Source organism: Scyliorhinus torazame, chromosome 3 (assembly GCF_047496885.1).
Source record: "Scyliorhinus torazame isolate Kashiwa2021f chromosome 3, sScyTor2.1, whole genome shotgun sequence".
In the NCBI taxonomy this organism is placed as follows: Eukaryota; Metazoa; Chordata; class Chondrichthyes; order Carcharhiniformes; family Scyliorhinidae; genus Scyliorhinus; species Scyliorhinus torazame.
Genome location: NC_092709.1, coordinates 275,646,013 through 275,663,645, shown reverse-complemented (window position 1 = coordinate 275,663,645; position 17,633 = coordinate 275,646,013). Strand labels below are relative to the sequence as shown.

The following is a 17,633-nucleotide window of genomic DNA, read 5'->3' as shown; positions in this document are numbered from 1 at the left end:
AGAACAGATAAAACTGAGCCCTGAAAATATATCGTTGTTTTTATTTCTTTAGTAGCAATATGCACTTCTTGTTGGGGATAAAGTCGTATCTGCCAGAAATATGAAATGGGCTCATTATGAACTTGTAGTCAATTTATCACCGCATTCAACCTTCTTCCCACTGAAGTTCACAGATCAATAGTTCAACCTGTTTACGAGATTTGTTCTCTCCATAAGACATAGGAGCAGAATTAGGCCACTCAGCCCATCGAGTCTGCTCCACCATTTATTCATTTTTCTCATCCCCATTCTCCTGCCTTCTCCCCATAATCCCATAATCCCTGATCCCCTTATTAATCAAGAACCTATCTATCTCTATCTTAAAGACACTCAGTGATTTGGCCTCCACAGCCTTCTGCAACAAAGAGTTCCATAGATTCACCACCCTCTGGCTGAAGAAATTCCTCCTCATCTTTGTTTTGAAGGATTGTGTTTTTGGTCTGAGATTGTGTCCTCTGGTTCTAGTTTTTCCTACAAGTGGAATCATCCTCTCCACGTCCACTCTCTCCAGGCCTCGCAGTATCCTGTAAGTTTCAATAAGACCCCCCTCAGCCTTCTAAACTCCAACGAGTACTGACCCAGAGTCCTCAAACGTTCCTCAAATAACACTTTCATTTGGTTTACAATTAAAAGCCGTGGCAATATTTTCCAAGTTAATGGAAAGTAAAAACAGGCACAGTATATAACAGACAGACAGTTTACAATAAGCCCTCTTCAAATTGCTGGTTTGGACAAGTTCCACTCCGAAAAATTCTAAAATCACTTATGATGGTAATGTGAATGAAATATATATGAGAATGAGCTGCCATAATTGAAAAAGCTGGGGGCCGGCATGTGGCACAGTGGTTAGCACTGCTGCTTCACAGCACAGAGGACCCAGGTTCGATCCCGGCCCCGGGTCACTGTCTGTGTGGAGTTTGCACGTTCTCCCCGTGTCTGCGTGGGTCTCACCCCCACAACCCAAAGATGTGCAGGGTAGATGGATTGGCCACACTAAATTGCTCCTTAATTGGAAAAAAATAATAATAATTAGAAAAGGTCAGGCATTTGTGCTGATGTTTATTTCTATGGAAAGAGTAGCCACCAGCATGGCACATCAGATGCAATAGGCAACGAAGTACAAGTTCAACTTTGCCCTCAACAATGGCTGGCACACTCACACTTTAAACAAAATGAAAGAAAGCCTTGCGTTGGCCATTCAGTGCCTCACTGAGCACTAAAGCTGCTGTTCCGTTCTTGACCAGTGGGAACCTATAGATGGGCCGTGGAGGGAAAATGGAGAAAAGGCATATGGGAATACTCATAATGCTCCTATTTCTTATCCTTCATCTCAGTCAGACACCATGGGGGCGATTCTCCAATATTGGGCACAAGTGTTCGCGCAGTTGTGAACGGCGTTGCGTTTCACGACGGTGCGAACCGGGCCTGGTTACGTACGATTCTGGCCCCCACAGGGGGCCAGCATGGCGCTGGAGCGGTTCACGCCGCTCTAGCCTCCTTACCCAGTGCCAAGTGGGCGCTGCGACAACCCGCGCATGCGCAGTTGGGCCGCGCCAATCATGCACATGCGCGGGGGACTTCTTTAGCGCACCGGCCCCAACTCAACATGGGGCTGGCCACGGCAGAAAGTAGGCTCATGGGGGGGCGAGGCCGGCCCGCCGATCGGTGGGCCCCGATCACGGGCCAGACCCCATCGGAGGCCCCCCTCCCCCCCCCCCCCCGGTGAAGGAGCCCCCCTCTCCCCCCACAGGCCGCCCCCAGACTGTTCCCGCAGAGTTCCTGCCGGCAGCGACCAGGGGTGAACGGTGCCGGCGGGACTCTGTCGTATCGGCGCGGCCGCTCGGCCCATCAAGGCCGGAGAATCGGCGGCCCCACCGATTCCAGCAGCCCGCGGCTGGAGCCACGTCAAACGCGGCGGTGCAAATGGCAGCTATTCTCCGCACCTCGGAGAATCGCGCGCCGGCGTTGGGGCATCGTGGCGCGGTTGTGGCGATTCTCCGGCCTGGCGCAGGGCTCGGAGAATCGCCCCACAAATGTTTCCCCCTGCCCTAATGACCAAGTCTGTCCCTGCATGGATGCACTTAGGACAGTATATGGCAGGGTTCACACATGTTCCTAAACACAGTATATACACCTCAGCTCTCACAGCAGTGGAATGAGAAATCAGCCTCTAATTTTGAAGGATGTAAATTTCTGGCAGAATTACTGATAACTACACTGATTGTCAACCATTAAATCTCAGGAAGTAAAATAGGAAATTAATCTAAAAAGATGTATTTCAGATGGAGGCTATTTGGCCCATGATGTCCATGCAGGTTCTCTGCAGAGCAATCTAGTCAGTTGCATTCCACTTATCTATCACTTTGGCCCCTAAATTCCATCCAATTTCCTTTCAAAGTCATTGAGCAGAATTTTCCCATAATTTGTCAGAATTTCAGGCTCTGACTATCTCTCCAGATGTAGTGCCGAGTTTGCAGATAGGATATTAGCCGCTCTGACAAAAGTAAATATGGGTGCGTGGTTTATGCATCAGTCTGGCGGGGCAGGGCCGGCAAGATGAGCTCCACAGAGATTGGGATGCCATCTTTAAAGGGCAGACCATACTGCACTGCCAATATACTTCCTCCACCCCGATAGACAAAGAGGACCCCCTCCCTCACCCTGCAATAGTATCAGAGTCTTTGCCAGCCCCAACCACCCCCCCCCCTCCCCAACTAGGGAGGCATTTTGGGCTCTCTTTCCTTTTCCTCCATCACCACAGCAGTATTGCAACACTCTCCTCATTACTGGCAAGTTCCTCCCACCCCCACGCCCTCATTACCAAGTTTCCCCCCCTAACTACCAAGTCCCCACCGCACCTCACTTCACTTTCAAGGGTATCGACCCCCCCCCCCATATAACTGGAGGCCCTCCCAATGGCAGAGGCTGGCCCTGCCAGGCATGTCTATGTCTATCTCCCCCGTGGGAGGGGGACGGGCGGGACACCCCCAGCCATTCCCCTAGACTGTATCTCATTCTTCAGTGAAGGGGGATCATGTGGTGGGGAGGCCAGTTAGCAATATTAAAATTTATTAATATCTATTTAAATGAGGTTCCCACCCACACCTCGTAGCACCACCAGTGAGGGGCAGGAAAAATGAGGAAACTAGATCTCACCGGCGAGACGTTCGTCATCCTAACTTTCGCAAGATTTTGTTTCTGTTCCATCATTCTTGTGGGCAGCAAGTTCCAGGTCATTGCCATCGCTGCATTAAAAAAAGGTTTTCATCGCATTTCTCTCCCTCTTCTCCCCGTCTCTCTTACCAAAACCCTTAACCTGTGTCTCCAAGTCCTTGCACGATTAGCTAATTGGAACAGCTTTTCCTTGTCTACCTAATCTAAACATGTCTCAATGCTGTACACCTCTATCAAATCTCCAATCAATCCCCTTTAAATAAAAACATTTTTTAGGATTAAAAGTAGCAATATTTTATCCTGAATTTTAATCTTTTTAAAGTTTACATTTTTAGATTACCTTGTAGAATGTCATCAAAGGAATTCTGGTTCACCATTCGTTCCACTATTTTGGCAACTTTACTCACCCTTGAAATATCATCACTCTGGAAGGATTAAACATTAATAAGCAAATTCAGAAGCAAATAGTGATCAAAACAAATGTTATGATTATGGAACACAGTTAGCAATAATCAGCAAATTTCAATGCGCACTGCACAAAAAACGCTAATTTAAATTACTGGTATATACAAAAATGTAACAAAGAAAGAGAAGCAAAGCACAAAAGAGTACATTCAATATGTTTTGTATTATCCGTAAATGAATAAAACTTCATAGATATATTCTAAATTAATAATTATATGTATTGTTCACATACATCACTAAAAATTTAAGGAAATGCAATTGTTGCACGTAAACTGGGTACATTGAAGATAGTGTACCCTTTGGGCTGGACAACCCGGGCAAAATGGGTGGGGGGGCACCTTTGGCCGGCAGTGAGATCTGCTGGTCCCACCGTTATCATTCGGGTTTGTCATTGAATGCACCCTTCGCCCGCTGCAAGGGTGCACCATCAGTGCAAAAGGAAGATTCGTGAAGTTCCAGCCATTGTACATTACATACTATAATTTTACAAATGTAATGGACATTCTTTTCCTAAAAATAACTAGACTTTGATATTACATTGTAACAAATCAAAATGTTTTTGTCAAAACTGTTGTGAATAATAAACCCCTAGAAATATTGTATTGCATTTTAACCATGTTTCTAAGACACAGATGAGAATAATCTCTGGTATTCATTTGGTGAGGGATATCAATATGGCAATATGGGAGGTACAATTGCTTTCACAACCTTATGATAATAATATTTAATAATAATCTTTAATAGCGTCACAAGTAGGCTTACATTAACACTGCAATGAAGTTACTGTGAAAACCCCCCGAGTAGCCACATTCCGGCGCCTGTTCGGGTACACTGAGGGAAAATTCACATTGTCCAACTCACCTAACAAGCACGTCTTTCAGGACTTGCGGGAGGAAACCTACGCAGACATGGGGAGAACGTGCAGACTCCGCACAGACAGTGACCCAAGCCCGGAATCGAACCTGGGTCCCTGGCACTGTGAAGCAACAGTGGTAACCATTGTGCTACCGTGCCACCCATATACCACTGGCACCCACAGAGCCTGAATTCAAAATCATTCGGTATGCATTAAAGTGCATCAACATATTCTGAAAGGAGGGGGGCATCACAAATGATGATAGTGCCCTTCATAATCCTTGTTGTTGCCCCCATATGTGAAACTTCGGCAACTGCAGACACCAGCCCAAAGGGCCCAATGTTAACCTCTGAGGAGGAAGAGGAGGGAGTCTCATAGAATGCACTGTCACTTCTTTGCACAGCATCTAGCACTCGTGCAGATGCATACACCTCTGACGGTATGTGTGAGTTTCTAGCAAGGGCTACGCATACTGGTGTGTGGACATCACAGTCACAGGACCAGCTGTCGGAGAATGAGATTGTACAGGCATCTGGTAGTTGGAGGTGACTTAGATGCTGATCGCCAGGTGATTGATGAGCCTCTGGACTCAACCATCATGTGGCAGATGCAGGACATACAGTGCGAGGTATATGAGATATGGCAGAGCATCAAGAGTCGTTGTGTGAACTGGCACATGCAGTGGAGGAGTCCATCCAGGCCATAAGCACTGTGATCACTCGCTCTTCAAAATGTGTGGCTTCCTCTATTGAGTTTACAACTGTCATGGAAGGCCAAACTCAGTGGCTGGCTGATGGCATATTTGGTATGCCATTTAAGCTGCATTCCATTACCATGTATCAAAGCTCAGTTGTGCAGGGCCAAGGCAAGATGCCTGAAGTCACAGCCAGATCCAGGTTCTCTCAGGAAGGCCAAATGGACATCAGGACAGTGTCTGATCAACTGTTGTCCCAATCAGCGGAGGGAGCGTGGGAGACAACTTTCAGGGCACTCCTGACGGGGATAGCCTCTTCTACTCCCCCCTCTGCCACAACACAAATGCCTCAGAGTGCCATGGTGACAAATGAGAATCCTGCCACCATGCCTCAAGGGCTCAGGTGACCAGAATACACCTGTCAGTCGTCTAAATGGTCAGCAGCCTGTCTCCACCACAACTGGCAGTGAGGAAGGAGCACCACTCTTTGGCATCCAAAAGAGAATTAAGAAAACACATACATCACATGTGGGGTCACAAGGATCATTGTATAGTATATGTTGTTTGGAGAAAGGTTGCTTCTATTCTGCATTAACTGATGGTGTTACATTTACTTACTTTCTGACTTCATTTGTGTTGTGGCTTTGGTGTCCTGATTTGTAGTTTGACTGACAAAATGCTGTCAAGGGTGTTTTTGCTCATGTAGGCCATTCTGAACTGCCTCATTTTGTGCCTCAATGTTGGCACACACACAGGCAGCTCTGGTGTCGAAGCATAGGAGATACCAAGAAAAGGTATATTCGGCAAAGATGTTATGCCTTTGTAAATTCAACATTCCCGGTTAAATTGTTACACCATAAGAGACTTCCATGCCTCCCTGCCGTCAAAAGCCTGTTGCATTGCGGCTTCAGCCGCTGGTTGGCAAGGCTCCACCTCCTCATCCTCAGACTCATTTGAGACTTGTCATCAGCGAATATGATTCGCTCCATAAGATTATCCTCTACTAGGGCCTCCCCTCTCTAGAGTACCAGGTTGTGTAGCAGAGCACACCTGGATGATGAATGAGACAAAAATCAGAGAATGTGCAGAGAGTCACTTGCATGGTCCAAACATTAAAATCTAATTTGAAGCAGATCAGCGGTCTGCTTGATGATAGCTCTGATAGATGCATCAAAGCCTCGCTACACAGATTTCTCACAGGGGTCATGGGCTACCTCTTAAACAGGTATGCCTTGTCTCCAAGAAGCCAGACATCCAAAGTCTCTAATGGGCAGAACATTCCTGGTACTTGAAAGTGCCTAAGAATATGTATATCATGACTGATCCAAGAATAGCAGGCACACACCTTCATAAACTTCTGATGATGGTCAGACAAGCAAAACATTGATGTAATGGAAACCTTTTTAAGTCACAAATGCCCCTGGCTGTCCTCATGGACCTATGATGGCCATATCATAGAATCCCTACAGTGCAGAAGGCTTATCGCGTCTGCACCAACCCTCCAAAAGATTGCATACAATCGATGAACCCTTGCACTTAGGGGGATCCAGCTATACCTGAAAGGCTTCTGGCCCTCTCAGCCTGACTAGTATTATCTGTTTTGCATGAAATGAATTAATTTGCTCACCTTAACATTGTGCCTGCCACTAACTTAGTGCAATGCTTGTGAGATGCTAAAAAGGTCTCCAACTGGTGCCTGGACTTACTCTCCAGGATCAAGGCCACAGAGCGAAAGGCATAGATTGGTCACAAAAATTTGAACCAATCTCCTCAGCCAGCTTTTCACAGAGGGTCCTTATTATCCCCCAGACAATATGGGCAGCATGGTAGCACAGTGGTTAACACTGCTGCCTCACAATGTCAGGGACGGGGGTTCAATTGTTGGTGACTGTGTGAAGATTTCACGTTCTCCCCATATCTACGTGGGTTTCCTCCAGTTGGATTTGGATTTGTTTATTGTCACGTGTACCGAGGTACAATGAAAAGTATTTTTCTGCAACAGATCATTAAGTACATGAAAAGAAAATAAGATAAAAAGAAAATACATAATGGTACGATAATAAGAGATGTAAAAAGAGGATCTGTTCAGGAGAGCTCGCAGAGAGTCGCCACGCTCCAACGCCATCTTGGATCTCTGTTGGTTTCCTCCCACAGTCCAAATATGTGTAGGTTAGGTGGATTAGCCATGCTAAAGTTGCCCCTTAGTGTTCAAGGATGTCTGATTAGGTGGGGTTACAGGGATAGGGCGAGGGAGTGGGCCTAGGTAGGGTATTCTTTCAGAGGTTCGGTGCACATTCAATGTGCCGAATGGCCTCCTTCTGCACTGTAGGGATTCTATGGACGGAGTCTGTGAAGACACTCAGGCTATGATGCCTGCAAGAAAGTCATCCTTTGCCTATATACTCTGCGGGCAGATTAGAAGCTTCTCATACCTCGGCCAGCCTGCTAATTTGATCCCTCTGCAGGCCCTTGGGCAACTGCAGGTTCCTCACCTGGCCAGACTGCAGGGCACAGCTGCCCTCCTCCATTTCCTTTTCATCCTTTACTCCACACTGAAGGAAGAGCCTCTCTAGAAAGCACGATTCCCATGGGGAATCTGATTCCTGTACTCAAACTTCACTATATCGCCGTATGTAAGCCCCCATCATCTCACAATCTCTCCTTATTTCTTATGGTAGGCACAAAACAGTGAATAAATAAAGTCAGAAAACTAACAAACACTGCCAGCTTTGCCAGCTGACTATCCTGATAAGTGTAGCCATGGGCCTGACAAGCCTCTTTACCTACTCTTGCAGAAATTTCTCATAGGTGGTGTGATTCATTCCCAATGTTATTCCCATGCGCCTTGCAACAAATGGACTAGGCAACATAAAATCACAGCTAATTGCCTAGTTTAGAAGCTCAATTGCTCTTCAGTTAAACTTTTAGAAATGGGGACATGCTTCTGATTTTGGCATCAGCAGCCTTCTGTTACGATCCCAGTTAGTGTTCTACCTGAACAGGAAAATTCCCAGAATGGAATCCTGGCTCAAAAGACCATAACTTTTAGTTTTTTTTAGAAAACATGGAGGAACAGTCACAGGACAGCTAATTAATGTTACCAACAAGGACAAAAACGTTTATTAAAAATGAAAAGTTTGATTATGATACTCATTTCCTCTCCCCTAGTTCAACAAATACACACAGATTTTAAAGTTAACACGAATTACAAAATATATCTAAAGCTACAATTGTCTCACTAACACAAATTCCCAGCACAGATTGGCTGTGGTCAAATACATACACGCTGCTCTGAACTTAACTGAGTGTCGTGGACATATCTCCTCAGAATCCCCCCAGATGATTGTCACATAAGAGTTTCTAAACTCCACTCTCAAAAAATATACGCTTTAAAATCTTCCTTCACAACAATACTTTCCATCAGTGGATCTGAAATCCAGTCAGGTTTTCCAAATTACTCTTTCAAACAAGGCTTCCACTCCACTTTTAGCAACTAATCCAATATCCAGGTTTTACACCTTCTCTTTCAGGATTTCTTCGTTGTTTTGACTGCTGCACAACTATTCACAGTTGCTTTCCCACTTCAATTCTGTGCAACTGTCTCTTTAACTCAGAACACTTTGTTTACTTTTTCCTTGAATTCTCATGAACAATACCTTGATCTCAGTTCTCTTAACTTGAGTCTTGCTCTCTGAAACATTCTCTCTGTTCCAATTCCCTGGTTATCTCGGCTATACTTGGGTCTTTGGAAAGTCTGCCTCTTTGCAGCTCCCTTTCTATTCCTGGCAGAGTTGAGAGATGTTCATTCCTGATGTACTATGTTTAACTGCAAACAAATTCAGCTAAAAATGAAATTCAAGAGTCTTTCTGCCTTAAAAGGCCCCCAGTTGCTAAGCAATCGCTGTTATTTCTGCCAGTCTCTATTTACTCTTCACCCCATGACTCTCTCTGAGCACAATAGAAACACAGGGGACGATTTTACACCCAGGTTCACCACGAGCATAAACAGTGATGCGGGTGTAAAATTTTGCGAGTTATGAAATGAGATTCTCGCCAGTGGGATATCATTTCCTGATTTTCCCCCACAGCTTACTGGTGATGTAATGAGGCTCTCCCCTTCTGAATATTAGTAAAGGGCCTATCCGTAACATGTTCCCTCCTCACTGAATATTCAAACACATCGGCGAGGTTCACAACAGACTAAAGAAGATGGGAAACAGTCGAGGGAATCTCACCAGGATACCAAGTTAAGTATAGCTCATGGAGGGCGGTGCTCTGGAACCCCACAGACACAGTTTGGCCATTTCAGGTTAGCACTGCTGCAATGCTGGTAGTGCCAACCTGGCTGTGCCAACCTGTGCCGGGGCAGATCCTCTGTGGAGCTCAATTGAGGGGGGGTTACCATTATGTGTGGTGTGCGCCGGGGCCTTTGAAGGGGGGTACCTGGCAGTGACAGGGGGCTTCTGACATTGAGGGGTGGGGGAGGAAAGAACCTGATGGTGAGGGGATGAACGCGTGTGATACTACTCTGATGGTTCTGGAGGGGGAAGGGGTATAATCCCTAATAATTGGGAGTGAGCCCGCGATAATTGTGCCATGGAAGAGTGGAGACCCTCCGATACCTTCATGGTACAGGATGGGGGATAGAGCCCCCAATACTTGTGTGCTGGGTGGGGGAGGGGGAGCTGCTGTGGGGAGTTCCACCTCAGTTCTGATCCGGGAGACCTTTAAAGATGGCTCCCCGATCTCTGTGGAGCCGACCGGCTCTATCAGATCCCCGCACCACAGACTGACGGCGTAAAGCACGCCACCCACCTTCTTTTTGTCAGATTTGGTCTGAATACTAGGCAGTGCATCTGGAGAGATACATGCTGATTTTGAGTCAGAGCCTAACACTCTGACAAATTATGGGAAAATTCCACCCACATTTGGAATTGAAACCAACTCCCAGACCATCATAAATCTGTAGGTTATTCTTCCAGGCACAGAAACATATAAATCCATTAAAATGACCTTTGTTTTCCTCACACTTCCATATTATTGGAGGCTAGATGTTAACGTTGGGTTGTTTGGGGATGTGGGTGGGCAGGGTAGGGACGCTGCATATCCTATTTGCAAACATAAAAAAGAACTCTATGATTCTATGAGCAACAAGAAGCTTGCAACATTGAACTTTGAGCAAGTGTGTAACATTTGCATTCCTTCAATTCTCTGACATCAACCCTGTAACCAAGGGGAATTGTGACCAAAACCTTTACAATTTCAATTCTTACTTCAACCTCAACAATAAGAATACATTCCATCCAAACATCAATGCACAGTCTTTAACTCCCATTGGTATACTGCTTGTCCAGTTCTTTACTTATGTTCCAGGTGCCCTGTTGCCTCAGCTTGCACCTATCAGCTTGCACTTTCAGCAACAATGTGGGCGAAACTTTTAAAACCTCAGCATGCTTGAACAAGTCTTATTAACAGGAAGATGCCATGGGGAGATTTTGCTTGGTCGCAAATGGAAGGAACAAAGCAGCAAAGGCACCTACTTAGTTTCATTCTTAATGGAAAAGGAGTCCATGAGCTCCTTGTATTTATGGAGGTTCTGCGAGTAATTAAAGTTAATAATTGATAATAGAAAAAAAATCAACTCCACAATTATTTCTGTTTTCCAGCTGATTCTTGAATAGAGTTACCAAAGAGCTTGTGTACAGCATTGATTAGGATTTTGTTATGACAGAAAAACTTACCACGTTTTCAACAACTGATAACTTTTTCTTAGATTCTGTATCTTTTTTCGTAGTGTGGGGCTTTGGCTTCTCTTTCTTGACCATTTGTTTTGCTAATACTTCCTCGTAGGCATCAAAGATTTCCCACTAAAAATAGTAAAATATAAGCCAGTTATTTGGAATATTAATATGATTGGCATCTTGAAAGCATAGCTGACAGCAGTGAGTGCCTAAAAATGGAGTTTGAATGGTATAAAATATTTCACTTCGAAAGATAGGAGATAGTCACAGGCCAGGGCAACATTTAAATAATATAGATAGAAACAAAGAATGACAACAACAGCAAAGTATTAATTACCAAGTGCTATATCCAGCAATATAAGGTGAACAGAATGACATGGAGCAAGGTATTTCAGCAGTTGGGCAATCAGGAACCACTTAAAAGGAGGGGAACAATACAAATAAACTCATTGAGGCATTCATAGATTGATGCCCCACACAGCTTATAAGAGGTTACTACAACAGAAGTCATGTTACCAATTCACCCGGGCTGGTTAGTAAAGTGAGCATTGCAGAGAACTTTGGATCTAGAGATCATATTGGCAGGTTTGATATTATTATCTGGTTAGGGGCACCTCAATGTTCATCATCAAAAGTGGCTCAGTAACACCATCACTGACTAAACTGGCCATGTCCAGCAGGAAATATCTGTCAATCTGACCAAGTGGGAAGAGAACCCACAAGGGGGAACAAAATGACCTGACTTCATCCTCACTAATCTATCTATCACACATGCATCTGCCAATGACAGTATTGGAAGGACTGATCATCTCGCAGCGTTTGTGGAGGAAAAAAAAATCACATCTTCACATTGGGGACATCCTCTGTTGTGTTGCGTAGCACACTACCATGCTAAATGCAATTGAATCAGAGCAATTCCAGCAGGTCACCTGAACACCCACGAGTTGCTGTGGACCTCGTGGGTGCAGCAGACATGTATTCAACCACAATCTGCAATATCATGGCTAGCATATCCCTTACTATAAAGCCAAAGAGCCAAACCTGGTCAAGAAGCTGTGTGGAAAAGAATGCCAGGAGCAGCATCGGGGATACCTAAAATTAAGGTACCAACCTGGTGAAGCACAGGACTGTATGTACGCTAATCATCAGAAACTGTGTACAATGGACAAAGCGAAATGATCTCATAACCCACGGTCAGATCGAAGTTCTGCAGTCTTGCCACGTCTAGTTGTGAAAGTTGGTGGACTGTTAAACAATTAACTGGAGGAGGAGATTCCAAAAATATCCACATCCTCAATGATGGGGGAGCCAAGCATATGTCAGTGCAAAAGACAAGGCTGAAACAATTCCAATTATCTTCAGCCAGAAGTGCCTTGAGGATGATGAATCTCAGCTCCCTTCTGAGTTCCCAATCTTCATTGATGGCAGTCTTCAGCTAATAGATTTAATTCCCGTGATCAAGAAACAGCCGAAGGCACAACTGGAAAGGCTATGGGCCCTGACAACATCCCAGCTGTAGTACTGAAGACTGGAACTTCGGAACAAGATGCAGGCTCCCCTATCATTGAGGATGTGGATATTTTTGGAATCTCCTCCTCCAGTTAGTTGTTTAACAGTCCACCAACTTTCACAACTAGATGTGGCAAGGCTGCAGAACAAATCTGTTCCAGTACAGCTACAACACTGGCACCTGTCAGACATTGTAGTTTAGGTTCTGCAAGGGTTACTCAACTCTGGAAATCATTACAGCCTTGATCCAACCACTGTGATAGAAGGGTCTTTGAGGCAGACCCTAATTGAAAGGAGAAACTGAAATTGCCTGCAACCTAGAGTCGTAAATAAGTGGTTGCAGAGATAATAGTTGCACTCGTAATTTTCAAAATTCCTTAGTTCTGGAAAGGTCTCAGTGGACTGGAAAATAATAATAATAATCTTTTTATTGTCACAAGTAGACTTACATTAACACTGAAATGGAGTTACTGTGAAAAGCCCCGAGTCACCACATTCCGGCGCCTGTTTGGGTACACAGAGGGAGAATTCAGAATGTCCAAATTACCTAACAGCATGTCTTTCGGGACTTGTGGGAGGAAACCCACGCAGACACGGGGAGAACGTGCAGACTCCGCACAGACAGTGACCCAAGCCAGGAATCAAACCTGGGACCCTGGAGCTGTGATGAAAACTGCAAATATAACATGGCAATTCAAGAAAGGAGGGAGACAGAAAGCAGAAAACTTTGACTAGTTACTCTAACATCTGTCATGGGGATAAATGCTAGAATCTATTATTAATGAGGTAATATCAGGACATTTAGAAAATTGTAATATAATCAGGCAGAGTCAACATAAATGTTTAGAGTTCTCATGAAGATGTAACAAGCAGGGTGCAACAGGAGAACCAGGAGTAGGGCATTTGGATTTCCAAAAGGCATTGTATATTAAAATTGATGGAGAATTGGTTAACTAATGGAACAGAGAGTTGGGATCAATGGGGAATTTTCAGGTTGGCAAACTGCAACTAGTGAAGTGCAACAGGATCAGTGCTGGGGCCTCAATAATTTATGATCTATATTAATGACTTGGATGAAGGAACTGAGTGCATTGTAGCCAGCGTTGCTGATGATATAAAGAAGGATAGAAGAGCAAGTTGTGAGGAGGATACAAATTGGACAGAATTTTCCACTCTGAAGATTAAGTCCGATGGTGTGTGGGAAAGTAAGCGTGAGTCCAGCTGGGCGACGGAATAGCTGAACTCATGCGATCTTCAGCTTATTAATTATGCATCGGCGAGATGCTCGGCAAATCTTGTGGTGGGGGGAAGTCACGCGCTTTGTCATTGCCTCAAAGGATCAAATGTCCCAACACCATAATTAAAAGGCACCGGGTTAGACATTTGATCCCTGCAGACTAGATGTTGTGGTGATAAGAAAAACAATGGTGTGGAGGCAAAGAAAGTACTCTTCACCACAGCTCAGTGAAGCCTAGCAGCTTTTGTATTCTTTCATGGGATGTGGCAAAGCGATGCCCACATTTATTGCCCATCCCTAATTGCCATTGGGCTGAACATTTCAGAGGACCAATAAAAATCAACTACATTGCTGTGAGTCTGGAGTCACATGACAGCCAGGCCAGGTAAGGACAGCAGATTTCCTTGAAGGACATTAGTGGACCAGGTGGGTCTTTATGACAATCAATGATAGTTTCATGGTCACCATTACAGAGACTAGCTCTATATCCTGGATTTAGTAATTGAGTTTAAATCCTACCAGCTGCCATGGTGGAATTTGAACCCATGTCCCTAGAGCATTAGTCTGGGCCTCTGGAATACTAGATTAACCCTAGGCCACCATGTCTCCTGGTGATTCTCTTCCAGGTCATCCACAAAAGATGGGAGGTCCTCTGTCCGAGGGATGGGATCAGGGGTTCCTCCCACCTGACCATGCCAACTTGGGAGGAGATCGCGGGGAGGCTAGCGCCAATGGAATTCAAAGAAGTGCAGTGGCACAAACGGATGAATGGTCTGCTCTGGTCCGCCAGGGTAAGTGATATTTCTACTCAGCGCAAACTCAGACTCTCATAAAGGTATGTTAGAGGTGCAAAGACAGATAGGGAATTTTCAGAGGCCATCAGCAGACTGGAATGAAGGATGGAAGACTCCATTCATGTTCTGTCTGATGTCATGGCTCTGGAATGCGAGCACACCAAAGTCTCCATTGGAAGGATAGTGGCTGCCCCAGAGATTCAGGTCCAGGGGTTTCTGCCAGATTGCGCTCGGAACTGCATACCATCTCTCTAGGCAGTGATGCGTTTCACCAGTGACTAGTCGAGAGAGGGATAAAGCACCTTAACCTCCCTTAAGGTGCCCCTTCTCCTCGAGGAGTCAAGGAGGGGATCGTGAACACCCAAAAGGAGGGGAACATCAGCCAGGCACTCCAGGGGCATCCACCCAAGACACTCCAAGGGTGCCTTACCACTCCAACTGCCCTCGGTCAGTGATCCCATCAATTCCAGCAGGGCAGGCCAAGATGGGTGCACCTGCACCAAAGCAGGAGGCACTTAGAGGGTCAAAGCCCTCAAGATATTGGGCTACCTCAGGATGCCTTTTGAAGTTATCTCAGACACAGCAGTCAGCAGTCCAACTCTGCTGCGGTGTTAAAGCTGCATCCGGATATAGCAACAGTGTGAGAAAAATTAAGATGTTTTGTAGTATTCATGGTGCACTAGGATCCTGCAGAGTCCATTCAACCAATGTGCTTGTCCAATAAGTTTTACCCAGGTGTTTAACTAAGTTACTGGCAAATAACTACAAACATGAGTCAGTTCAACCAATGTAACTTTACTTCAGACAATTTTAAGATAGGATAGCACATTTTCATTTAAGAATTCTTATTCTAACAATCTACCTTAACTGCCTGTTTCACTAGAATACGAATACTACCCAGATCTTGATTCCTTGTGATTCGTTGGTTCCGATTGCTTGATTCCTGCAGCCTGTTACTGTCAATCTCTCCCTGTCTCAAAAACTTCATTAATGAGTTTTGATGGTCATTCTTTGTTTGCTAGTATTCTGGTGCTGTATGTCTCATTTTAGGGTCAGAATATGCATTTGCTCTTATGGTCTCATTGATTTTGACTAAGGCAGCAGTAATAATAGTAATAATCTTTATTGTTACAGTCGGCTTACATTTACACTGCAATGAAGTTACTGTGAAAAGCCCCTAGTCGCCACATTCCGGCACCTGTTCGGGTACACAGAGGGAGAATTCAGAATGTCCAAATTACCTAACTGCACATCTTTCGGGACTTGTGGGAGGAAACTGGAGCACCCAGAGGAAACCCATGCAGACACAGGGATAACGCGCAGACTCCGTATAGACAGTGACCCAAGCCGGGAGTTGAACCTGGGACCCTGGAGCTGTGAAGCAACCACTATTCTACCGTACTGCCAGTATCTAAAGGTGCTTGTTTCATCAATGAGGGTCTGGTTATTTCCTAACTGTTTTCAGGTGAGTTCTTGACTCTATTGCTTCATTAAGTTATTTTCATGTCTGCTAATGTGTCTTATGCATTCCTGGCTTCTATTGTTTTATCAAGTCGCTATAGAGGCTATTGGGGATAGGACTGATTCTGTGTCTCATGTCTCCAGTATTAGAGAGTTCCCAGCATGCTGTGTTATATTGACCAACTTCTGCTGGTCTGTTTCATATAATTCTTATAGGGTTGCTACAGGACTGCTACAGTTTCAAATGCACATTGGTGGAACAATGTTCATTCATTGTTTTCACTTTTCACTTCTATAAATATATCTTGCATTAATCCTTCTCCAAGTCTCATGGATCAGTTGAGAATCAATTTGATTCAATGTCCCGTGGTCATTTAAGGGTTCAAAATGTAAACCACGAATTAACTCACACCTGGGGCGACATTCTCCGGCCCCCCGCCGGGTCGGAGAATCACCGGGGGCTGGCGTGAATCCCGCCCCCACTGGTTGCCGAAGTCTCCGGCACCGGATATTCGTCGGGGGCGGGAATCGCGGCGCGCCGGTTGGCTGGCCCTCCTGCTCGATTCTCCGGCCTGGATGGGCCGAAGTCCCGCCGATAAATTGCCTGTCCCGCCGGCGTAAATTAAATCACCTACCTCACTGGCGGGACAAGGCGGCGCGGGCGGGCTCCGGAGTCCTGGGGGGGCGCGGGGCGATCTGGCCCCGGGGGGTGCCCCCACGGTGGCCTGGCCCGCGATCGGGGCCCACCGATCTGCGGGCGGGCATGTGCCATGGGGGCACTCTTTCCCTTCCGCCTCCGCCACGGTCTCCACCATGGCGGAGGCGGAAGAGACTCCCTCCACTGCGCATGCGTGGGAAACTGTCAGCGGCCAGTACTGACGCTCCTGCGCATATGCCGCCCCGAGATGTCATTTCCGCGCCAGCTGGCGGGGCACCAAAGGCCGTTTCCACCAGCTGGCGGGGCGGAAATTCCTCCGGCGTCGGCCTAGCCCCTCATTGTTGGGGCTCGGCCCCCAAAGATGCGGAGCATTCCGCACCTTTGGGGCGGCGCGATGCCCGTCTGATTGGCACTGTTTTGGGCGCCAGTCAGCGGACATCGCGCCGTTTCGGGAGAATTTTGCCCCCCAGGTTCTTCAGTTGCATAAATTCGCACACAATCTCACCACATTGAGTAGATTTTATTTCAACGTCTGCGATTTCAGGAAATGCACATTATTTGTGACAATGACAGTTGGCCAATACACTTGCCGGCCTTAAATCTCAGGAAGACATGCTTTGGCCTCTGGAGAGGTACTCATCATGGTTACTGATTATCTTGCTGCTGTTGCATTATGCCTCTTGTTTGTGGATGGCTTAAATAGTCCTCGCAATTAACATTGTGTTTGTTTCTCCAATGTGTAGGTTGCAATAGAGTTTACTTTGAGATGAGTTCATGAAATAAATAGTATCCAGGGAGCTCTCAAGGCCACAGGTGTGCAGTCGATGGCACGTTGCACTTACAGGAAACCTGGGATTGCAGCGAAATCCACAGCACCGGCAGCCTGGTTTATGTCATCCATGCAGAACTGGACGCAATAGTCAGCTTTATTGAGAAGGCATCTGTCACCTCCCTTATGTGTGTCGATAATTGTGATATTCTGCAAAGGTTCCCATTGGAGCCCTG

At 45.8% G+C, this 17,633-nt stretch overlaps 1 protein-coding gene across 2 annotated transcripts in view; it reads right to left on the bottom strand.

Moving 5' to 3' along the window:
* Positions 1 to 17,633, bottom strand: part of dnai1.2 (dynein, axonemal, intermediate chain 1, paralog 2) — a 441,248-nt gene that overhangs the window by 280,778 nt on the left and 142,837 nt on the right. For both annotated transcript variants that reach the window (XM_072497265.1, XM_072497264.1), the window contains exons 9-10: positions 10,970 to 11,095; positions 3,554 to 3,638 (exon numbers count right to left, since the gene is read on the bottom strand). In XM_072497265.1, the coding sequence (XP_072353366.1) occupies positions 3,554 to 3,638; positions 10,970 to 11,095 (211 nt within the window). The remainder of the gene's footprint in view (positions 1 to 3,553; positions 3,639 to 10,969; positions 11,096 to 17,633) is intronic.